Source organism: Chanos chanos, chromosome 1 (assembly GCF_902362185.1).
Source record: "Chanos chanos chromosome 1, fChaCha1.1, whole genome shotgun sequence".
NCBI lineage: Eukaryota > Metazoa > Chordata > Actinopteri > Gonorynchiformes > Chanidae > Chanos > Chanos chanos.
This window is the reverse complement of record NC_044495.1, coordinates 3,979,223-4,004,462: the sequence shown is the minus strand read 5'-3', so window position 1 is coordinate 4,004,462 and position 25,240 is coordinate 3,979,223. Positions and strand designations below refer to the sequence as shown.

Sequence of the window (25,240 nt, the reverse complement as noted above, 5' to 3'; positions counted from 1 at the left end):
GAGCAATTTTAATGCAAGAATACACGAACACATGCATTTAACGACTGCTTTTGTGATCTGCATATCTGCAAAAACTGCTTTTTTTTTGTTTTGTTTTGTTTCCTTTTGTTTTGTTTTGTCTTTGGATTTGTCCACAGGATGAACACAGACAGACAGCTGATGTCTGAGTCCACAGAGAAAACATAGCCCAATAACAAACAACGACCTTCAACATCCCGTGCCGTCTCAATACACAGGAAACGGAGAGATTTAAAAAAAAAAAAAAAAAACATGAAAAAGATATATATTGGAAAAACCGCACTCAAAGCCTCTCGAAATGGTTGTAAACACCAGAAAAGAAGGTAAGAGTGGAGTCAAAAAAACAAACAAAAACAAACCAAAAAAATCACCTAACGCCGCTAATCTTATCACCAAACCCAGAACTCCATTTACCAGCATTCATTCCTCACCTCCACTCTTCACAGTCATATCATCTAAATGTCCATCTGCATTAAATGTTAGGTCACGCCCATTAAAGGACACCTTGTATCATCAGTCTCTTTCAGCGCGTCACAACGATGCATCTGAAAACCGCTGTCAAATCTGCCCCTAAGACACCCCGATGAAACGATACTGGAGCAAAGCGTGAAAAAATCCATATTCACGCTTGGGCACTCATTCACTTTTTTTTTTTTTTTTTTTTAATCATAAGGTGGCCGATTAATCGAGATTAGTCTGGCCGGTTTCTCCTTATCCGCTTTTTACACCACTTCTCAGTGGTTTATTGCAGGTGTTAAGATTTATAACAAGCATGGCCCCCCCCAAGGAGGCCACTAAATAATGTTTCATTATTGTATTCTGGAATTCATTAGTCTATGACTGTATTACGACTGTGATGTAATAAGGTACATTTGCGCTGGGTCTATTACCACTCCATTCTCAAATGTCAAAATGGAATCGTTGCCATGGTGATGCTGACAGAAAAGTTGCACAGAAAGGAGGGCACACAGGAGAGTTCTGTGATGTAATAATGCAACATGTTACACTGTAATTACAGAAATTGTCAACTGGGACTAGAAGGCTTGTTAAGAAATAAGTAGGTTTTTTGAAAAAAGTAGGTTTTCTCTAAAAATCCAGCTAGTGAATGCCAAGCGATGCCTGTGATTCCCAGAGCAGGGGAGGACTCTCTGCTCTCTTGTCATGAGCGCTGCCGGGTGCCCAAAAAACGAATTTCTCATTTATCTTCTTCTAAAGGTCTAGCTTGTGCCTTTTTTCCTTGATAATGCCAAGGCTCAAATGAGTTGGGACGTTTTTTGGTCCCCAGACTAATGGCTGTTGTCACATAGAGAGAGGAGGATGTTGAGGTTTGGCTTTATTTGATTTCATAGCCTTGTTTCTTTGGGGAGGGGGGGGAGAGAGTTCACATCATACCTTTCAGAGGGCTATTTACTGACTCTGAAATTGTATTTGGGTGGAGACAGGGGGTAGGGTAAGTTTGGAACGATATTGAAGACCTCCGGCCCCAAAATTCATCCGTGGCCAAAATCCATCCGTCCCACTCTGTGTTACTCATCTGTCCCCTCTCAATGTCTATGACTATTTCAGGACTATTTCAGGACTATTTCAGGACTTTCCCCCAGTATTTATCTTCCCCGTCACCCCCTCCATCTCTCCATTTCTCTCTCTGTTTTTTTTTATCATCATCGCCCCCCCCCCCACCCCCCCACCCCCCCCCCACACACACACACACACACACACACACACACACACACAGACACGCGCGCACGTGTGCACACACACGTTCTAAAGAATTACAAGTAAATAAGTGGTTGTCAAAGTAGTTGCTCACAAATACACACACACATACCCAGACACTGACAATTGCACACACACACACACACACACACACACACACATGCCCAGACACAGACAAATACACACACTCACACACACACACACATTCTAAAGAATTATAAGTAATCAAGTAATTGTCAGCGTAGTTGCTCACAAATACACACACACACACACACACACACAAATGCAGACACTGAGCTATTTTCAGGCCTGAATTGCTAAACATACTTTATCAGTCACTCTAGCTTATTTTTCCCCCCAACCCATCTTCACCAAATTCCCCATGAAATAGAGTCTGTACAGAATGTCTCTCCAGCCGCTTAGGGATCTCACATAGAAGAGACGTAATGGGAGGCCTGCTCTAGTTCTCTAGGGTGATGTCCCTCCCCTTTCACCTCAGTTTCCCTGTCAATCAATGAAAAATCAGGACCAATCCAGTCTCATCCCACAGGGGAACGCCTGTGAATGTGCCAGGGGTTCGTTTCTCAATTTCCACGCTATTACATTTCAATTTTATATTTTGCAACTCTTTTCGGCTGAATCTGGACAACAATGTCAGGTGGAGTTCTTTGGTACAGTGGAACCACACAAAAGAAATTCAGGCTTAGAAATAGTTCCATTGTTTTAAAAATACCCAAATAAGAACACTGACACTGTAAACTCTTGTGAAGTAGTTTTTCAGCATCTTTCTATTACAGTGGGGTGTTTTTCTTTGGAATCTGCGTTCATTGAAGCACCGTTCCATTTTCCTGCATGTTTAAAATTGTCCCACATCAGCATTCCCAGAAAAAAAAGAACCCCCCCCCCCCCAAAAAACTCTTCCATGTGGTTTCAGATAACCTAGATTTGTCTCAAACAGGATAGATCAGCAAGAAAAGTGTCTTCTATCATTCAGCGAAACAGCGCACCCGCAGAGTGCAGTTCACTGCTTCCTCTTTCTCCATCTGTCTCTGTCTATTTGTCTGCCTCTTTGCCGTCTGTGTGTCTGTCTTCCTGTCTTCCCGTCTCTCTCTTCACGGTCTCTCTCTGTCTGTCCGCGCTGGTGTCTGTTTACCCACCTCTCTGTGACACGGGTATCTGTCTCTGTGGTGTCTGTCTGTGGGTTTGTCCATTAGTCTGTCTCTTCACTGCCTGCCCCTGTGTGATTTTTGCTTTTCATTTGTTTTCTGTCGTTCTCTCTCTCTCTCTCTCTCTCTCTGTGGCTAATTTGTCTGCTGGCCTGTGCAGTTCCCTGCAGGAGCAGAAAGAAGACCTGCGTAAGCGCCTCTCCTACACCACCCACAAGCTGGAGCTGCTGGAGGCTGAGTTTGACTCCACACGCCAGTACCTGGAGACAGAGTTACGCAGGGCTCAGGAGGAGCTGGAGAAATTCACGGACAAACTACGCAGGTCAGAGACCACGCCCACGTTACCACAGATACCAGATCTATGAGACACAAATGGTTACGGACGAATTTGAGACGTTTTACTTTTGATGGGATGATCTGTTCGAGTTATGTTCAAGGTGTGATTGCTCGCTGGTAATTGGAAAAAAATGATTGCGAAAAAAAAAACTAGAATGAAAAAAAATGTTTTTAAAGTCTCTGCTCAGCCTTCACACGAGAAAAATCTGAAACATGAAAAGAATCCAAGAATTCTCATCTCAGCTGCCATACAGATGTTTCATCACTTTAAAGAAAAGGGGTAGAAAAAAAAAAGTCCGCTTTTAAAAATTCAGGTCTAATTCTCACGGACTCTGACGCTGCATTGAAACTCTCTTTGACGTTGTTCAGCATGCAGGGTGCATTGTGGATACACGTCATCCACAACATAAAGGATGGAGGCTGGTGCAGAACACAGACAACCAACACCTAATTACTCACTTAACACACCATTACTCACTCAACACTCTATTACTTGCCTCCGACAGACATTTGGACTGGAAAGCAATAGTGTAACTCTTAGGAAAAGATCACACAGCTCAGAGGATAATGAAGAGGAATTGTGGTCCAGGTCAGCGTATACATGCCACAGGCCGACAGATAAAACTGATGTGTTTGGGGTCTCAGGGAAATTAGCCGTCCCATATAAACAGCTGAGTGCATCTTAAGTACAGGTACAGTCCAGGCTGACCTGAGAAACATGACGCACCCTTCTGTGTGCCACCACCATTTTAATAACTCGAGGTTGGTCATTAATAACCTCGTTGCCAATATACTAGATTAAATTCAGTCATTTGCGCAGCGGAAAAAAAAAAAAAAGTTAGACCATTCTAAAACATCTTTATGAGGCATGTTTTGACCTACTTGTGTGTATACATATTTTAGGCATCATTCTTGAAGGCATATTTCTGTGCATAATTTTTTAGGGAGAATTTTGCATACATTTTCAGGACTCGGCTTTGTTGGCATGTTATTAGGTATGAATTTTTTTTGGCTGGGAATGTGCAGTCACAGCATCAGGTGGGCTGATCCACTGAGCAGCCTAATGCACTGGAACATCGCCGGGGAAAAAACTTCCGCTCCGTTCTCAGACGAATACGACAGGAGAAGATGGGTGGTCTGGGATTCAGCCAAACCCCTTCTCTCCTAATTCACCTCTCACGCCTGGGCCCTGTGAAAGAGTTCCAGTTCCTTTCTTTTGTTTCCCCCTCCGATTACAAAAGGGTACCGAGGATGAGGTGGGGTTGCATGGGGGGACAAAGCAGATAGCCACAGAACAGAATCTCCACTGGGGACCATAATGTCTGTTGACATATGTGCCCATTTAGAGAACAGCCTCTTCCATAGCCTCTTAGTCGTTACGTCGCCAATGCGATTTCGCTGATACGTTATTTTTAGCAGATCGATATTTACCAATGCAATTGTTTGTTTACGTTTCGATCTTCGGTGAGTCTGTCAATGAGATACTGACGGAATGAGAACAGCTTCGCGCCGCGCCTGAATGAATTACGGTACAAGGTGCTTCTGGTTTGACACTAAAGATCAGGTGGTGTTTGAGTGGTGGGAGTCTCTGGTGTAGGGTGGGGGTTTGGGATTTAAGGAGTTCTCTGTGTAGTGATCTTAAAAATGATAGGAATTTTAAAGAAAAGAAAACTAACGAAGAACAAAATGCTGGTGATGGAGAATCAAACCTTTTAAAGCTAAAGTTCCCTCTAGTAATGCTACCGTCCTGGCAAATGGACATAGTTGTAGCGTAAAACTATAACATTCCTCATTCTTTACAGCGGGGACTTTAATCTGCACCGCTTTGCCTTCACAGTCGAACTCCTTTTCTAAAGCACTCACGGATTTCAGCCTCATCCAGTTGATCAGTGAACTTCACCTTAACTCTTCTGTTCTTTCTGCCTCTGGTTGTCTTCCAGGATACAGAGCAGCTATGCCGCGCTGCAGAGAATCAACCAGGACCTGGAGGAACAGATCCACCAAACAGTAAGACACTCACAGAAGATAAAAGCTATTTCAGCCCTGTGGTCCTCATTCAGTCAAAGCACCTAAAGATATTTAATGGCAATTACCACCAGTGTTTTCTGTATCGTTGTACAGAACTTGTTTCTGTTCTTCACTGCTAGACTGCTTGTATTCAATATGCTGTCTATAAATATGACAGAGAATGAACTTTCTGAGGACCATCCTCATGCTTAGAATGCAATAGAGTGGAGCTGCCTAGAAACATAAGAGATACTGTAACAGACACTGTGTAACTACAGGGTCCGGTGTATACAGTACTGTATTGTGACATCACACTGTAACAGTGTAACAGCACAGTGTACTTTTATAGTCTGCGGTAAAATTTCAAGTGTCATTGTCTAAGTTAAATCATAAACAAACACTTAAAACTGTAGAACAGTGCTATCCTAAATTGCTATTCACGTGTAGTGAAGACTTTTTTTTTTTTTTTGGACCAAACTCAATGTAATCTAATTTAACTGATCCTCAGGAATCCTTGAATTGGATTCAGTATTGGAATTGAACAATGAAATGCAGGGCATCTTCCGAAACGTAACATGTATATTTTTACTCACGCCTGCAGTTAAACTTAATGAACATTTAATAACATTCGCAGTCTCCCCCTTCCCCGTCCTGATAAGCCAAATAAGGTTTTACATCACGCAGTAATGCTTTGCTCACACGCAGAGAGATTTATGGGGTCCTCTTGCAGTGGATTTGCTTTGTGCAAATGTAAAACACACAGCTCATTTATTCTCATAAACGCCGAATGGTGCAGACAGGCTTTTGGTCGCCTGCAGACACACTCAAGCACTCTGCCCACGGTGGGTTGCCTCTCGCCTTAACAGCGGAGAACAATTACGGACCTGCCAATGCATCACTTTCTATCAGGCCCCAGCGAAGCCGTTCGCAGGCTTCTCTGTCTTATTCCATTTGGATCATCATTCACGTAATATATACCGAGCATTAAGAAAAAAAAAAAGAACTTATCAAATATGTAAGAGTGTAGTCTCTTGAAATATGTATGAGACATGTAAAATGATATGATGGCACTGTTCTGGGTCTCTTTAACCAAACAAATACAACTCAATGGTCGGCAGGTTGCTCCGCCAAACCAAACCAAACCACGCCACTGTGTCGTTTGACTTTTTATTTTTTCATAAAAGATTTCAGAGTGCCTTCTCAGAGATTTGATAAGATTTTTTTTTTTTATGCTGAGTATACACGCTGGCTAATAGGCCTGATAGTTCTGGACTTGCCCACCCAAAGTGTTCCCATCACTTCTAGTGGATCCCGCTCATAGTTTGTCACAAAAACTAAAGGCTTAATTACTGTTAATAAATACTTGTGTACTTTTTTTTTTTTTTTGCAATGCTGCAGACTGCTGATGACACCCACAGACAATTGTGCTTGGAAGAGTGGGTCTCCTTTTCTTACTCACGTGACTTGAAAACACACACTTATTTGTGTGTAACGTCATGTTCACCGCTGGGGGAAATAATTTGAAGAGATGTAATTTAAAGTGGTGGGCGGGGGGGGGGTATAATACACAGATTTGTCCCACTGAGATTTCACGCAAAATCCAGAACCTCTGTGTGTGTGTGTGTGTGTGTGTGTGTGTATGTATGTGTGTGCGTGCGTGTGTGTGTGTGTGTTTGGGGAGGGGGGTGCTTCCTGTTGTATCTTACATCTCCCTCATTTATAGCTCATTCAATCAAAGAGAGAGAGAGGGAGAGAGAGAGGGAGAGAGAGAGAGGGAGAGAGAGAGAGAGCGTGACTGATTAAAAATCACTGTGGCCTGAGATCTCTCCCTCCCTGTTGTAGTGACAGTTCTTCATTGGAAAGTGATCAAGCAGACAGCCAAAGAGACAAAGGGCGATTGGAAAGGCTCATGGATTATCTGTTTTAACTTAACTCACACTAAGACATCTTTCCAACACAACCTGTAAATAGCCCCTTGTCTGTGTCACTAAAGCTGAAACCAGTAGTTAAATAAATGCACAAATAAATGCATAAATAACTAAATAACTAAATTTATGTATCAAAATAAGTCAGTAGTCAACACTGCTGCATTAAAGTCATATAATCTGGTACTGCTACATATGATTGGTTGATTTTTTTTATAAGGCTGAAAGCTATCAGTTAATAACATAACCATAATTCCCACGCCTGTGAAGATAGGCATCGCTGAGAAGGAATAAAAGGGTTTAAATGGTTGATTCTTCGTTCAGGAAATGTGTTTAGAATGCATGACTGTCCTAACTATAGTGCAGACAGTGTTTGATAGAGAAGATGGCGGCGTATCGATCAGCAGCATCAGGAATCAAGAGGCGGCGAACTCTTTCGGCTGCGCGGTGCCCCTGTTGGCGATCAATACCGGCGTGGCGTCTCACTGTGTGAGGCACTCTCTCGACTCTCAAAGCAATTACATGATCAAAGATGGGGTGCGATCGATAGCTAAAGTGATTGGTCTGCTCTGGAACCTTGTTAGCCAACCATTATTCCCAGATTGTCAGCGTCGTTCGCCCGCTCACCGCGGTCATACGCGGCTGTCGCTCGCAGTCAGGCATCGATGTGAGTCTTGCGTCACCGTTTTTTTTTTTTCGTTTGAAAGCTCATCTAATTCGATCTGAAGGGTTTTTTTGAGTCTGTTTTGGTGTATGTTAATTACAATCAGACTTTGTGTGAAATGAAGTTGCATATAATCAAGCTCGTGCAGGCGACCAATCATTGGCAAGGCTCATGTTGGCTAACGAACGTATTAAACATATCCTCTAAAACATAGCTTTTGTATGTTGTCAGACTTAACTTTTATATTAATGATATGCAAATTGTGCTTTTGATTTAGAATCATCCATTACTATTAATAACTCAAGTTGTCAGCATATGACACACAGATGTTTCATGTTAAACAATGCATTACCTGCACATGTATGTTGGACTGCGTTGCATAGGTTGTATAGTTTGCTACGAGTTGTATAGTTTTTTAAAGGTGGTGTGCTTTGTTGCAGATTGAAAGGTTTATCTTTAAAATGATCTCAATATGTACAAAGATTGCATAGTTTGTTACAAGCTGTGTTTTTTTTTGCAAGTTTTTGCCTGTAACAGTCAGTCATAGAAAAAAAAAATACTAATCAATTATGGAAAGCACCCTTTTCAAATGAGATCAATCATGACAACATGCATCATCCTCATCGATTAGTACAGACACCAAAGCTAGCAAAATTAGCATAACGTTACGATCTGATCTTCACGTATTTCACTCTGCAGAATCCAGCGTCAGTGAAACTAAGTAGCTCGTTTAAACAGAATAATTAGAATTTATTTTGCTCCACGAGCCACATTTCTCATGCTGAGCCAATCGTTTTTGACGTGCACCTGGAAATATACTGAGCAGCTTTTGAAACGGACTGCTTTTCAAATAGCTTTGCCTGTGGCTTTCAGGGCTGATAGGTGGACTGAATTACACGAGAAACATCTCAAATTGTGATTCTTTTGATGTCCTGCAATGGCATTTCGAGGGGGGAAAAATACCACCCATACATGACACAACACCACAGAACGAAATTAAAATGTGGGTTAAGGAAAAAAAAAACAAAAAAAAACTTGCCCTCAAGATATGTAATTTAAACTTCTTAAAAGTAGAAAGTCTCTGCAGTGAAATGGAAACAGAGTGAACTGCTAACACTGCATGAACAGGAATGTTGAGGGAACAAAGGCATGACTGCACACATGGCCAGGAATTTATATCTTAGTTCTCCAGGGTGTTGCTGGGACAGCTGAAGGCACTCACTGTGCGGCTCAGGTCTTTCTGCTCATCCAGGCTGTTCCCTGCCGGCCTGCTGACAGATAATTGGCATATTACTTTCCATAGGTGTTACGCTTTGAGGGACAAACACACACACACACACACACACACACACACACAGAGGAATCACCAGACTCTTACAATCAATTAACACTTCAGGGTATGTAACAACGCTAAACAATGTTTAACACACCACGTATTTCAAAACTTAAAACAATTAAACATTATTCTTCAGGCTAATATTAAAGTTAGGGTTGTATATAGTAATTCTTCAAATGTCTTTGCATATGTATGTTTATATATTTATGTATATATATATACATATGTACACACACACACACATATATGTATGTATGTATGTATGTATGTATTGAACTTTGTCTCTGGTGGTGTTTAAGAAGCTGGACTTATCATTGCTCTAAATTACTCGGATGCCCAGTTTTCAGTTTCATCTATTTTTGTGCTGAGGTCAAATCTATTACCGGTATCTTTCACAAAGGTCACATTGCCAGGACTCAGTGACCCATTTTTAACTCTCCGTCCAAGTGAGCTCTGTCAGAAGGACTGAAAACGAGGAGGAAGGTGTGATGAGTGAGGATGTCACGGTCTTAGATTTCAGTTACGAACACGACGGAGGACGGAGAACGAAATTCACAATCAGAACATCACGCCAAACGTCACATCACACACATCCACAGAGACCTTTTTCCTTTGCCATTCCATTACCTCTGTTTACCAGTATCACATCTGGCAAAACGCTGGCTGACATTTCAGCATTTGATGCATCGGGATTACGTAGCTGGGCCAGCGGCAAGCTCGCTGGTGCTGTGCGACGGCTTCACAGGAGGGCTTTGAAAATGTTACTTTTTCGACGTGTTTGTCAAACACATAAAGCTCTCCCTCTTCCCGATGCTGAAATATTGCCATGGAAACCTGAAAGGACACATTAGATGCCTATTTTTACTTTGCGGATGAAAAGCGCCCGACGCCGTCGCATCCGTCGGAAAACTTATCAGTTTTAAGAGAGTGGTGACTCGGAAAAAGGTCAGGATTAGATCAGCGTGGAGTAAAAAGGCTGTCGCGCGTGATTTACCTCAGCAGACGCACACATTAATATCTCTGCAAACTCTGGAAGCATGTAATGTTTATTTGGACAACATTTCAATCAGTCGTAAATCAAACAACCAGACGCTGAAGTCAGATCTCATATCACCTGAGTGCTCATTCCCCTTTCTAAGGACTGCGGGATTGTTTTAGATCGTATCCTGAAATAAGGGGCAGATCTCATTCAGCGGAGCGTGAATTCTCAATTACATATTGATGGCTTAGCTCCAAAATAAAGTCAAGGGCCTAAAAATATTCCAACAGTTTTCACAGCTATGAAAAATGTTTGCAGTTCGGATCTTCGAGTGCTGGCAGCTGCTACTGGTGTGAGAAAATATTTGAAACACAAACATTTATGGTACTTTTCCTCTGTTTTCTTTTTCATTTTTTTGTCTTTTTTTCCCCCCCAAGTATTTTACGAAATTATTCTTATGGAACTGAATGTAACACACTACTAAATGACTGTTAAATATTTTTTGACATTACTTTGCAGCTGATGTGCTAGTTTACCACAGTAATGGCACTGGCACCATTTAAGACACAATATTGAGAGTGTTTTGAAATAATTATCTAATTATATTTTAACACCCCGTGAATTTCATAAAATGTGTTTTTGAAAGTGCGAAGCAATGGAGGACCTGTGGTTGGTAAAAACAAACGCACATCATTAAAAGCTAATACGTTGTCTAACAGGCTGCACCCTGCTCTGAAAAACTAGTTAAATGAGTATTTGGGCTAAAACAAAAGAGGGAAATCTGTGATATTTGAGTGTGTGAGAGTGTGTGTGTGTATGTGTGTGTGTGAGAGAGAGAGAGAGAGAGAGAGAGAGAGAAGTAACCAAACCAGTGCCGCTGTCAGGAACACGGGAATCCTTCGGAAAATTACAGAGCTCATCAGGACACGCTGCTGTCCCGGTTATATGTTAATTTTTTCTCCCTTCCCATCTCCTCCCTGGGATCTCACGCTGCGTTCTCATAAATCATCACGTTTTTCAGCAGAAAGCACAAATTTCATCCCTTCTGAGAGTTACTGCAGCAGCTCACTCGCTGCGTCTGGGCTCTTTAGCTTGTCGTCCCAATTTCTGTTTTCTTCCGTCACAACTAAACAACTGGATACTTGACCAAGGGAAACTGGACACACACAATGTTTGCATGGAGTGTATTAGTTGCTAAGCGATCATGGAAGGAGGGCGGAGATTACCATAAAGCTTAACTGACAAGTTTTCAAAGCCCCCCCCCCCCCATTTCATATCTGAGTTATTATGTAACCCTTTTCACATACGGCCTCCCCCTCAGGAACCTACAGTTCGGTGTAGAACCCAGATCTGACAGAGACGTTGCCATGGAAATGCTCTAATACTCCACTGTAATAATACAGATCTGGGGGAACACGACTAATTGCCTTGCTGAGACATCTCTAAGCCCCATCGCTAATAACAATTTGTTACCACTGGTCTGGAGCTTTTTTTTTTTTATATATATTATTATTTCTTTTTCTAGCTTTTTCAGAAGAGTCTTAATTTGGGTGAATCCTCCTGGTCTTCACATTTAAGCAGGTCCAAATTTAAAAGGAACGTTAAAAGCGAAGGAGCAGACCAGAGAGTTAGTTCTATTTTGTAAATGTCCCACTGTGCAATGAGGTTCTCTTCCAAGGTGGTTCAGGTTTCCTTTCTTCCTTCTGCTGTCTAATTTACCACCAAAAGTTCCGCATAGACTCTGAGCTAGATCATGAAAAGAGACTCTGAAAACGGGGCAATGTTACGAACCACTGAGAAAGAACCGCGGAAGCACGACTCACTGTTCCGCTGCCACGCGGTAATTAAAGTTAGAAATCATTCTCTCAGTGTGGGCTCCATCTATCATATGCAAATCCTCTCAACGGGCAACCTCCCTCGTTTTAATCGAAGTGAGCTGACCATGATTTCTGCCAACCCACATTACGATCAGAGCCAATGGAAAATGTGTTCATTCATCGAATGGGCTTTAACAGATGGACACGGGAGGCATGGTTCGTGCCAGATTTTAAACATACTTTTTATGATCTTTTTAACAGAAAGAGACTTTCACGTCCGGTGGAGTTGTACAAGAAAAAGAATATAAGAGCTGTTCTATTCCTTTCCACAAATGAAGCACGCTCACAGTTCAAACGCTGAGTTTCATAAAAGTGCAATATTTGGTTCAGATTGAGGAATTAGGGTAATTTAAAATCGGAAAGGCTAGCATTTCAGTCTCATATCAATACTGGCTTTTGAGAGAGAAAACGGTTAATATAAAGTCGCATATGCCGTTATTAGCATTACGTCGCTGAGAAGTGCAATTTAATATCAGGTTGAGTGGATGGCTTTAAACTCCATCCACAGCGAACGATGATAAATATCATCCAAGAAGAAAAAAGAGCCTGAAAGTTCATTCCTCATGACAAATGGATACTGGATTATCTAACAATGAGATTGCCAAATAAACAGGGTAACAGCGGGAGGGTTAGGGAATGTCTTTGAATATCAACATTCAGCTACGGGTTAGATTGACACTAATTACTGTTAGTAATAATGTCATCCACCTACAACGTTCAGAAAGCTGCAGCCATTATGAAAAGCGACTCCACATTACACATCCTTTGTCAAATGAAGGACTACGGCGAAGAGCCGGTCGTAATTGCATCTGGAGAGAGGTTTATATCAGCCGGTTATAATAGCGTCACACTTATATTACGTTTGATAATAGTCTCACCTCTCACGAGACAGAACCTTTCACATCTAACAAAGCGTCATGCATGAAGAACTTTGGTCCTTATTACACGCGGCCTTTTCTTACGGTTAGCAGTGTACTTTTCAGTCCTCACAACAGGGCTCAAGTTATACAGACTCACTCACTATCTACCACGTGGATGAGGCGAGTGGGCTTTTCGCGTTGATTAGAAAGCCGTCTGGCAGCTTTCGTACCACGAAGCCCATTGAGAATGTGCCTGCTGAAAATCAATCTGCCAGTACCCTGGTTCTGGGCTGTTTTCTGCCTAGTTAACAACAACAATAACAACAACAATAACAATAATAATAATAATAATAGTAGTTTAAAAAAGTTCTCTATGTGAGCAATGTTGCTGGAGCCCATTGAACAGCACAAGCTGTGTGAGTTTTGGTGTGTTATGTCTATATTAACACATTTTAAAGTGATTTGTTTAAGTGGGCAGTGCATTAACATTTCAAAGAGAGTGAAGACGGTTCTCTGGAAATGCAAACAGGACTTTGGTAACATAACAACTCCCCCTTGGCAACATGTGGGTCTATTTTTGGAATATTCTCCTTGTAATTAAATCGTCAGTGCAATTTTTTCCGATTCTCTGTTACAGTGCACTAATGTCTGTCGCTGGTTTTGTTATGTACATTGTGAAATGTTCTAAGTAATATTAATGCACAGCTTTTGCAGGCTGACGAACGGGAAAAAATAGCCATATGCCCTGTCTTACAGACCAATAGGAACAGTCACCTTTGACCTTTGACCCTCCTCCTGTGAGACTGATTGAGCATAGTCACCAGTACAGTCTCTTACAGACCATATAGAAATGCCTGTGGCAGCTAGAAATAAGAGTTTGTTTTATTTCTTTTGTTGTTTAATCTCTTCATATTTCAAAAATCATTTATTTAGAAATCCACTGCTGACACATTCATCGCTCTTAAAGGCCAAGTACATCAAGGTGGTTGGAAAAAAAAAAGCTTTTTTCATTAAAAAGACTGAAAATCCATCTGTTACAGTGCCAGTAAATGCAGAGGTTATAATGTGTCCATATGCTTCCCTTTAGTCTGATAAAGTGGCTGAATGGAGCTCAGTAGTGATGCTAAGAGGCACTGACTCTGTCCTGTTCTCTGTCCCACTCTCTGTCCTGTTCTCTGTCTTCTCTGTCCTGTTCTCTGTCTTCTCTGTCCTTTTCTCTGTCTTCTCTGTCCTGTTCTCTGTCCCTCTCTCTGTCCTGTTCTCTGTCTTCTCTGTCCTGTTCTCTGCCCTGTCTGTCTTCTCTGTCCTGTTCTCTGTCTTCTCTGTCCTGTCCTCTGTCCTGTTCTCTGCCCTCTCTGTCTTGTTCTCTGTCCTGTTCTCTGTCCTGTCTTCTGTCCTGTTCTCTGCCCTCTCTGTCCTGTTCTCTGTCTTCTCTGTCCTGTCCTCTGTCCTGTTCTCTGCCCTCTCTGTCCTGTTCTCTGTCCTGTCCTCTGTCCTGTCCTCTGTCTTGTTCTCTGTCCTGTTCTCTACCCTCTCTGTCCTGTTCTCTGCCCTCTCTGTCCTGTCCTCTGTCCCGTGTAGGCACAGCAGCACGAGGAGGAGAAGCGCGTCCTCAGTCGGGAGATCATCGTTCTGAACAATCACCTGATGGAGGCCAAGATCACCATCGAGAAGCTCAGAGAGGACAATGTGAGTCCAAACATTTCTGAGGTGTGACTGCAGTGGTTACACCGATCAAAAACGTTTTCTCTTTGTTTTTTGCTGTTTTGGTCTGGTTTGGTTTGGTTTTCTCAGATTTGAGCTTGAAGTGTCCTCTCAGTGCTAGTCAGGGAAAAAGTCCATTATGTTATGTCCCTTATGTTATGAATTGAGGTGCAACAAGGATAGAACTGTCCCAAGACCTGAATGATGTGGCACATCGTCTTTTAAGAGATTACCTTGTGTTGCTGTGGTTTTAAACGGATCCTGGAAGCTAGTTCTGACCAAATCCCAGTCTAAACCACGACTCTAAGCTCTCTCTGACTCATCCCAGCCCCTCAGTAAGTGCTCAAGTCCAGCTGGGATGCCATGTAATCCCTCTTGAGTGATCCAGAGATCTGGATCCTAATGGAAAGAGCGTCTTTGTGGCTCCCAGATATATAAGGACGCTTGTTTGGCTATCCTGTATGTAGCTCCTTTGAATTGAAATGTTGCTCTTCAAGGACGTAAATAAAATTGAATTACTGGTACCGATGGACCCGGTGACTTTCTCCATGGATCCTTGGCTGCAACAGCAGTTATTGGAGGCTAGTATGGAAGTTGTCCTAAGGGGTTGTCTTTCCTATCTGGACAAAAAAAAAAAAAAAAAAAATCAAGTAGGTACACAATGTGTCATTTTTATGTAGTGTCATAGTACGACCCATTCTCATCATGCCCTGGAAAAGGCCCCTTTCGGAGATAGGGGATGTGATACATGTTGGGCTGCCATCCTACACAAGGATTAAGCTTTCTCGTGTACACGATTTTTTTTTGTGTGTGTGTTCAAGACTGGGAAACCAGCCTGTAGAAACGTTAAAGTGTACTATAGAGCATCATATGTAGATAGGCAAATAGTATAATTACATGGATGATGTATGATTTGGGGGGGCGGGGGGAGGGGGGGGGTCACACGATAGTAGAGTATGTTCTATAGTATCAGAACATGAAAACAAAGCGCTGTAAATATTCATGTTTTTCTTTTTTCTTTTCTTTTTTTTTTTTGTTTTGTTTTTCCTTGACCATGGGGAACTCTCCTTTGAGGAGTGAAGACTGATTTCTCACAGCATTGAGCCCCGACAGATTCATCATCCGAAAGGCTCAATGCAGGAGACGCTATAGAGTCAGAAAATGATTGGGGTCAGAGGGTGAATCTGTGTGAAGGAGGGAGAAGGATTGATAGCCAAGACGTGAAGAAGTGCAGTCCTTTATTGGTTCCTCTGCAAATACACTGTTTTGCTCCAGATTGGTATCTGACTACCACGATTATGCAACACGTTCATAAGCCTAAGTAGAACCACCTTTATTTTAAGGTAGACTTGTGCTCGTAGAAAATAAAAAAAAAAAATACGTTTTTCAGGTTAAGAAGTTGTTGGATCTAGGGAACAGCACCTAAACAATTCATCCAGAGGATAAGTCAGAATGAGGCCGTGGACGAGACAGAGGAGCAAATATAAATGCAGCACGTTGAAGCAGCTCTCTAGTGGAGAGACGAAGAAATGATTGTGCCCGAGTGCTAGGCCAAAGTTCACCCAGAGAACCCCTCAGGACTTAAGAGATCCTGAAGTGGCTTTTAAACAGAAAGACACCTGATAACTCTCAGAGCGATCCACTGCGAGATCACGAGTGGAGTACGCAAACGCTGCTTTTTCGACACTTCTCCGGGTAGTTCTTGGTTTGAAGGCTCTCTGTTCCTAGTTGGGTATAATCAGACCAATCATCTCAAATGGTGACTTTAATCGAAGGCGATTTTAAAGAGAGAGAGAGAGAGTCTGAGACAAAGCCCTTGAGGAAAGCCTTGTGTCAAGATTGTTATCGCTGAAGGGTATTCATCTCTCTCTGTGATGTCTTCAAAATGTCAAGGTCCCAATAGTTTTGTTGGGGACGGGGGGGGGCCTTGAGAGGAGATTGTTTTTTTGTTTTTTTTAAATACGAGCGAAATTACACCAGTCAAAAGTGAGTCCTTTGAAGTTGGTGAGTGGAGTGTCAGGTTTACAGGCGGCGCAGAGGAATTCTTTCGGAAATGGAAGATGGGATACACAGACATTAGAAAGAGCGTTTAATAGAAGATGAGTAGATTATAGAAGAGAATCGGCCATTTCATAACGTCTTAATGGCATTAGATGTGCCCAAGGCTTGGAAGACATGCATTACAGTGGCAGCTATCTCTTGGCGCTAATAAGATTTGGTGAACCGTCGCTATTATCTGTGCCTGTTGCTCCTGGAAAACAGATGATTTTTCCCGGTCGACGTATTAATCCACCGTGGCTGGAATGGAAGATGGAAACCACTTTAAAAGTTTTATTATACCTCTTCAGAGTGCAGCTTTTAAAAAAAAACCACACATTTGATGATACTGTTGTCTTGGGCTTTTTTTTTTTATTGTTTAAACCTTTGAGAGGCCTATATTTTTTTGAATGCAAAGGAGACTCAGATTCAAAGTAGCTCTAATTACTGTTTTTATGAACTCTAGTTCTGTTTGGTATGTCACCTGAGGAAAAAGAGAGCTTTGTCGATCAGGTGTAAAGGAGAATGGAAAGCAAGGGGGCGAAAAGCAAAGGTCAAGAGGGGCATTCGTTTTGGCCAAAAACAACTCAAAACAAGGTGTTTCAATGGGCATATGTAAGACAACACTAATGCATACATTTTAAAAATGTCGGCAAGATGTCCTCTGTTAACAGTGGCCCAGCGTCGTCTGTCTTCCAGGACGTTATTAACAGCCTTCTAAGGGTGCTGGAGTTGAACTGCTAAGTTTGGGCTGACAAGCACTTACGGGCTGACAAGCACCTTTGTACAGGTGTGGCTCTCGAGACATTCTCAGTCCTTGAGGAAATGAGTGAATCTGTCTTGTGGCCGTTACAGTGACATGGTCAGATATAAGTGTCATGAAATAACGCAGGCCTCCAATGACGAAGCTAAGATGGGAGGGTGCTGTTAGACACTAGACACATGGTTGTTTTGCCTCCTGGACTGAGCTTCATAGCATTTTCAGGTCTTAACTCATTGCACAAAGGATATGGTTTTAAAGCTCGCTTAAAAACTATAAATGGAAAAAATTAAAACAGCCTGCAGTAACTGTGGATGGAAAACTTCCAGCAGTTGCCACATTTGTGTGTAAGTGCATGGCTGTGCGTGTGTGTGTGTGTGTGTGTGTGTGTGTGTATTGTATACTAATGTGCTGGTATATAAACTATTTTTTGCTGCAGCCCTTTGGGAACAGAATTTGTATTCATACCAAGCTTGTATCAATTAGCATATATATGCTAAGGAACGATATGGAATATGCATAGTAATTTCATGGTGCCAACCTTGACATGAAAGAACGCTATCTAACAAAAATAAGGATGCTGTAGACCTGGGGTGCCCAAATCCAGTCCTGCGGCCATGGTGGTGGTGGTGGGGGGGGGCGGGGCGGAGGGGGGGGTCCTGCTGGGTATCCTATCGACCAACTACTGTGGGCTCTGATTGGCTAAAGAGCATATACACAGGATTGCACCAGTTTCCCTTGGGTAAAAAAGAAAAAAAAAAAAAGCCAACACATCTGAGTAACAAGTGAAAGCAGAAAGCAGCAGGATTTTGACCCTTCAGGACTGGATTTGGATTTGGATGTGGATTTGGACCCCCCCTCCCCCAAGACCATTTAAGCAAAATATACAAGGGGTAAAATCTTACACGACCCAAACATTTTATGTGCAGCCTAAAGACATGTGGCAGTCAGTGTTGGATCATAAGACCTGTGACTTTTTCGTTCCTTTTCCTTCAGGACCTGTACAGGAAAGACTGCAACTTAGCGGCCCAGCTCCTCCAGTGTGGGAAATCTCATTACAGACACCATGAGCTGTCTGAGGTACTGATGCTGCTCTTCCTTTAGTCACAGTATGCCCTCCTCACCTGACTGTTCTCCTGACCCTCCTTCACCTGACTGTTCTCCTGACCTTCCTTCACCTGACTGTTCTCCTGACCCTCCTTCACCTGACTGTTCTCCTGACCCTCCTTCACCTGATTGTTCTCCTGACCCTCCTTCACCTCACTGTTCTCCTGACCCTCCTTCACCTGACTGTTCTCCTGACCCTCCTTCACCTGACTGTTCTCCTGACCCTCCTTCACCTGATTGTTCTCCTGACCTTCCTTCACCTGACTGTTCTCCTGACCCTCCTTCACCTGACTGTTCTCCTGACCCTCCTTCACCTGACTGTTCTCCTGACCCTCCTTCACCTGATTGTTCTCCTGACCTTCCTTCACCTCACTGTTCTCCTGACCCTCCTTCACCTGACTGTTCTCCTGACCCTCCTTCACCTGGCTGTTCTCCTGACCCTCCTTCACCTCACTGTTCTCCTGACCCTCCTTCACCTCACTGTTCTCCTGACCCTCCTTCACCTCACTGTTCTCCTGACCTTCCTTCACCTGACGTTTACTGTGCTGTGAAGTCACTTGTGAATAAACATTCCGGACACTGTATAACAATGGAACAGGAGATTTTGCTTCTGAACCTTGTAGGATCCCGTCCTCCTTACTTCCAGGTTATTCTCTTCTGAGATTACAAATGAAAAAAAAAAAACAAAAAACATTGGATTTTTAATTGAGGGATTAGGAAATTAGTGATACAAGGTTAACTACGATTGTAACCCTCGGCTGCCGACGGGGATTTCAACTAAATTCTAAACAGTGATAATTTTGAAGAAGAAAGGTCAATTTACTTCGGATGTTCAGCTCCAAAACAGTAGCACTCTGAAACAATTACAGCTTTGGTGTAAGAGAGGGACAGCATCATTAACACCATTTATAAGACTGTGTAGTGAGCTTTGAAAGAAATGCAAGGAAAGAAATGAGTTAAGCAATTAGGAGGTTCAAAAAAAAAAAAAACAGATGAAGGACCAAGGAGGCAACTTCTGACCATGTACTTTCAGATAGTCCAGGATGTTATTAGTGCCATACTGAAGGAGAGTGCTGAGTGTGACGCTGTTGATTGTAACTTGGGGTACTTGCTAATGATCAGTCACGCAAGGCAATCAGCAGGACTACATGACAGGGAAGATGAATGGGTCTTCTCTAACCCTGCAGGCACACCTGCTTTCCCCACAGAATCCCCAAAGGAGAGGAGAGGAAGGAAGCTAGCTCTATTTATAGCACACACTTCAATAAATAAATAAATAAATAAATAAAAAGAAGAAGAAAAAGAAGAAGAAGAAGAAACCTGGGGGTATTTTATGGCTGGGATCTATTCCCATCTGCCGGAATAGCTTCCCCTTTTTTCTTGTCTTTTCTTTTTTTTCCTTTTCCTTCCTCTTATTCCCAGCGGGATACTATAAGCGCTGATTGAACTGGCATGTAAGTAGCACCATGGAGCGTTGGTGTCTGTGTTTGATGGTATAGAGCGAGAGATGCCCACTGATGTTTGACTGTTGCTGACAGACACATTTCCCTTGACCTACTCTACATTCTATAAATAACCAGTCAGGGGAAAAGAACCTTGAGGGAAAAAAAAAAAAAAGCGCTCGTAGCTGACAACACAAACATGTCCATGTCCATGTCCATTTTGGAGAGGAAGGTGTAGGTTGAAAGAAATTGCTGTCTCGTAGTCCGAACCGTCAATACATTGATGGATAGGAAGTCTAAAGCAGAAGGCCACCCAGTGAGGGCGAGTGGGTCAGCGGAATCAGATTCTCTGGTGTGTTCATTAAACACAGCAACCTTAGGCCATGCCCCTATTGCTATGTTCCCTCAGAGGATAAACAGTTTCCCCTCATCCCTAATTAAGAGTTGGAGTAACTCTGAATAGCCCTGAGAAAGCCATATTCTCTTTCTGATGTCAAGCGCTCATAGCGATGAAATTATAATGGGACACAGAGCTTGAGAAGAAGCGCTGTAGGCCTCAGCTCCCTTACGGAGCTGCACTGATTATGAATTCTTCATGAAGTCAAACAATAAAGGCTACAAACGTGTACATCTCTCTCAGGAATTGTGTTAGTCATTGCCCCCACCCCCACCAACCCCCCAACTCAGACTCTGTCTCAGTCCTCTCTCTGTTGCAAACCTCTGTCCCTGTCTGTCTTGTTGTCTCTCTGTGTGTCTCCATGCCCTTAGCAAACAATCAAATAAAGTTTTGTCTGGTCCATATTAATTTACATTCTCTCTACGTTTCTCAGACTCCCAACCCTCAGTCTACGTATATACTTTAGCTTTCTTTGTCTCTCTCTCTCTCTCTCTCTCCCTGTATCACCCATCACAGTTGCCCATTGACTTTCAGGAGAGGGTCAGCTCTCAAATAGAGAAGCACAAACGGGGGAGGACCTCTGCCCTCTGCCACTCCCCCTACTCCGATGCTGTATCCACGTCGGTCATCGCCAAAGTTCTGGCAAAACCCGAGCCTGTCAGCAGTTGTCCCGTGACCCGTTCTCCCAGTCCCCAGCCCCAAGAACCAAACTTCTTGTCCAACAGCGGCATTGGCAGCGAGCAACACCTGACCCGGCGAATGGCCTACAAATCCTCGGACCTGTACTGCAGCGACACCGCGCTGTACTGCCCGGTGGACGAACGGGGACAGGACCGCTGGCAGGAACGCAGGCAGAGCATCGACCTCCACGGGAGAAAGACCACTCTGCTCAAAGCCCAGAACTCCACCGATAGCAACCCCGACGAGGACGGCTACCACCCCGGTTTCCCCCTTCCTGACCCGTCCTTCCACGACTTTGCGGTGTCCATCCCCGCGTCCAGCTCATACTCCAGCTTCAGCATGGCGTCTGACGACAAGGGCCAAGCCCCCAGCAGCACCCTCTCCTCCTCCCAGCAGGCCTTGTTCATGGAATGGCGGGAGGGCAGCTATGAGCACAACAAGAACGCATCTTCATTCGAGAAGGACAGCCCAGAGTTCTCAAAGTCGCACAGTTTCCAGCACGTGGACCACAGTCCTCAGGACGGCAACTCGCCGACCTACACACAACACACGGCTTCTGTTTACAACGAGCTTTTCCACCGCTCTCCACGCCTCACCTCCTCCCACAGTGTGGGGTCGGCCGGGGCGCAGAGGGACGGTCACGGCGGTCTCCACATTACCGAGGACGAGTTTATGGGCCGCTGGAGGCAGCTGAGCGTGGAGGACCTCAACGCGTTTTCCTATCGCAGCCCCGGCCGGGTCTCCCCCTACAGCTTCTCCGAGCAACACTTTGCCATGGGCCCCGCCAAGATCAAACTGGGTCCCCTCTACAGCAGCTTCCAGGAGGGAGATGACATGTTCCACCCACCACAGAGGCCTGATTCTTGTTTTGCTGCCGAGTCACCCACATCAAGCCCCGGACAAAAGCAAAGCCTGGGCTCCCGGAAGCCGGAGAAAGGGCCCGTTTACCGGTCAAGAGAGAGCAGTCAGGAATCGAAGGGCAGTCTCCTCCACACGGGAAGCTCCAAGGATAAGGACAGCAGCGTGAGCGGCGTGAAGAAAGAGTACGTGGACATGAGTCTCAACAGCTCAGCCGAGTCGTTAAACCAAAGTCTGCAGGAGACCTCCAATGTGCAACACTTCCAGAGGGACCTGCAAAGCCCTGGACAGCAAAAGAAGACCCTTCCACAGTACCAAAAAGCCGGAAGCACAGGACTCAGTCGTAAGGATAGTCTCACCAAAGCACAGCTCTATGGTACTCTCCTGAACTGAGCTTACGAAAGGGCAGAAGTCATTGTCTCTGCATCCTTTGCTGAACTCAAACACGTTCTGATTCTGGAATCTTAATTCTAGAATTCTGTACAATGGTGTTCTCTGCTGATCTCTCTTTTCTGAGCACTGATGAAAAACATGGATTGTGAGACTCTTGTCAAGGCTGCTCAAAACCCATCCAATCTTTTACAAAGGTTTGTATGATGAAAGGGTGCAAGGAGAGATAATTCCCTCTGATTTTTGGAATTAGGTCAGTGCTCCATTTGAGAAAAAGATGCTTAGAAATGGATGCTTCAAACAGACCAACTATTACAAATCTACATTCCCTTAAGTGTACCTGGAGAACATTTTTTTCTAAGAGGGCAGAGCCAAGAATTTAATTCACAGCATTAGCATTTAAAACAGTCAAAAGCCATCATCTTGTGCGACGAGGAACAAGCTAAGTTAATCCGACCTTTTCTTCTGTTTCTGAGTAACTTTAATACCTTCAGTCTACATTTGTTTATACTAATGAGGAAAGCGCCACGGAAAGGCTACCCATCATGTACTTGTATCCGGCTGACTCTCCTGCTGTTTAATGCAATTGTCAGTAAGACTTTCCTCATTGGCCAGCGGTGTAATAAATCGTGGGCTGAAATGTAGATTTACAGACGGCAGTTTATCATTCAAGGTAAACAGACTGCAGGATATTATCTTTAAATTCAGCTCCCCCGCCCCCCCCACCGAAACCCTTCCTCCCCCGGAAAAGGTGTTTTGGTTCAACCTAATCAAATGCTTGTATTTCTTTACTGTTTTTATTTTTTCATTATGTCTCTGTTTTAGAACATTTTTAGAAATGTTCTTTCATTTAAATTGTTTGTTGGTTAATAATTTGGCTGGTCCTCTAACAACAAAGCCATTAGCTGAATGCGTTCTTCCAACACTGCAGCAGAACTTTCGACATAGATGCGACGTGGTAATTCATTCTTCAGGCAGTTATTACAATATCTGAATTCAGTTGAACTGCTCTGACAAATCGTTGAGACAAACCCTGGTCAAATGTCTGCATGCCTATCAAGGTTGGTACGTGTGACTGTCTGATAGGTCATATACAGTGAGAAGTTTGTATGTGGCATGCCTTTACTAAAATAGCAGTAGGAGGCTGACTCACCAAAACAACACTTTGTACATTTTGCCTTAATTCTTTTCAGTAGTTAGGCTAAAACGTTTTCTACCGCGGATAAAACTGTATCTGAGCACTCTCTGTGTACGTCCTCTATGTGTTTCAAATACAAGCTGTCAAACTAGCTAGCAGCTATTTATTTTACTATAATAGAAGGGTTTGCATGGGCCATAAATGAGATACTTTGCTTGGACAATTTCTGTCACTGTCGTGTTTTCCTGTGACACCCTTTTTATTTTCTCCGTGAAAACTGCTGACACTCAGATTTCAAGAGCAGAGGTTATTTTTTTATAGCTGCAGTCATCAGGTTGTTCCTGAGTGAGAACAAGACTTTGACTGCGTATAAAAGATCCACTTTAAATGATACGTTAAGTCCAGAACACAGCAGTGTGTACCTGTTCTCACTGGCATAGCTACAGCTCTTCCACATTGGGCGTGATCCCCAACATTCTTGCTTTTTTTTTTTGCAGATACAACAAATGTATCGATGAGACAGCTCTCTATCCAATACATATAGGAACCAAAAGGTACTGAATCCCTAACAGACAAGTATTTTTGGATTGTTGTAAGTATTAAAAAAAAAAAAAAAAAAAAAAAAAGCTTAACTGTTGATGTTTCGAGACTGGATATTTTTCCTTGAGATGTTAGACGAAGTTTTGTTCCTACTGTTCTGTTCTACCTCAAAATCCCTACGATTTTTTCAGGCCAGCTGTTTGTCTAATGCATGTTTCTAAACTTAATAAAGAGGAACTATGAACTTGTACTTTATGTGTTTTTGGGCTGACTTGCTATTGAAAAATAACATAAAATCTAACTGATCTTGACACCAAAATGTTACTCAGATTAAAAAAAAAATCTATTTGGGTGGGGTTCACTAAACTTATAACACAGAGGGAGAAGTGGAATACTAATCTTGTACATGTTTGCATTATCACCAAAGTCTTTGGCAAGGGCAAGGCTCTTCAAAAAAACCAATCCTGAAGGCACAGAATCCTTGCTGGCTTTTGCCCTTATAGGATTGGAGACTTCTTTTTTGGTTATTGTTTTTGGTTTATATGAAAACCAGGAGGATTCTGGAACTCCCAAAGACCTGACCTGGCAGACCTGATTTAGAGGGGCGTAAAACATGGCAAGTTCAAGATGACAGGACACACTCAAAGGACCAGATGGAAGTAATTTTCTCCCATGGACATAATTTACGTGTTGGATTAGACTGAGAGGACACTAATTCACTGTAATTTAACTGTCAAAGCCACACAAATTCAGCAAGTACGGAGCACGAAACATTATTACTGGTGAATGAAGGACCAAAAAAAAAAAAAATGTGGGTCGACGTCGGTTTTTTTCTTATTTTCTTCATTTTGGGAATGTTTCGAGGCAGTTTGGCACTGCAGCTGAATAACGTACACGTCTTCATCGTCATCTCTGTGTATGTTATCGCCAAAGTTGTCTGATCCGACTGATTTCAATTTCAAAATCACTGCTTAGTTCTATGACAGAGAGAGCTACACGACCACTCACTGGTTGGGATAATGAACTTACAAAGGCATTTAGGAGTTCCGTCTTTGATATGTTAATGAGGAAGCTTTTCCTTTGATCTTCACAGTAACATACCCCGACTACTTTATACCCGACTTTCTAGTATTCATTTTTTATTTTTTTTTTTATTTTTTCAAAAATGTACCACGAGGTCATTTGCATGTGGATATCATCATCTATCTGTCCAGCCCTGCTCTCAGTTACGGGCAAAAAAACGAAGGTTATGCTCTATGTGGAGAGTTAACTTCCTTTTAAATATACACTGTCAACAAAGTC

General features: G+C 43.0%; 1 protein-coding gene across 1 annotated transcript; it reads left to right on the top strand.

Annotated features, from left to right (window-relative positions):
• Positions 1 to 267: 267 nt before the first annotated feature.
• Positions 268 to 22,263, top strand: begain (brain-enriched guanylate kinase-associated). Its single transcript, XM_030789007.1, has 6 exons — positions 268 to 341; positions 3,061 to 3,222; positions 5,177 to 5,243; positions 14,466 to 14,573; positions 18,382 to 18,465; positions 20,848 to 22,263. The coding sequence occupies exons 1-6, from the start codon at positions 271 to 273 to the stop codon at positions 22,261 to 22,263; spliced, it is 1,908 nt and encodes a 635-aa protein (XP_030644867.1). The 5' UTR covers positions 268 to 270.
• Positions 22,264 to 25,240: the final 2,977 nt, after the last annotated feature.

Excerpts from the sequence above, each read along its gene's own strand:
- begain (XM_030789007.1), top strand. The coding sequence starts at position 271 with ATGAAAAAGATATATATTGGAAAAACCGCACTCAAAGCCTCTCGAAAT. Across the intron at positions 14,574-18,381 it reads AGAAGCTCAGAGAGGACAAT|GACCTGTACAGGAAAGACTG; the intron begins GTGAGTCCAAAC and ends CTTTTCCTTCAG. Across the intron at positions 18,466-20,847 it reads GACACCATGAGCTGTCTGAG|TTGCCCATTGACTTTCAGGA; the intron begins GTACTGATGCTG and ends CACCCATCACAG.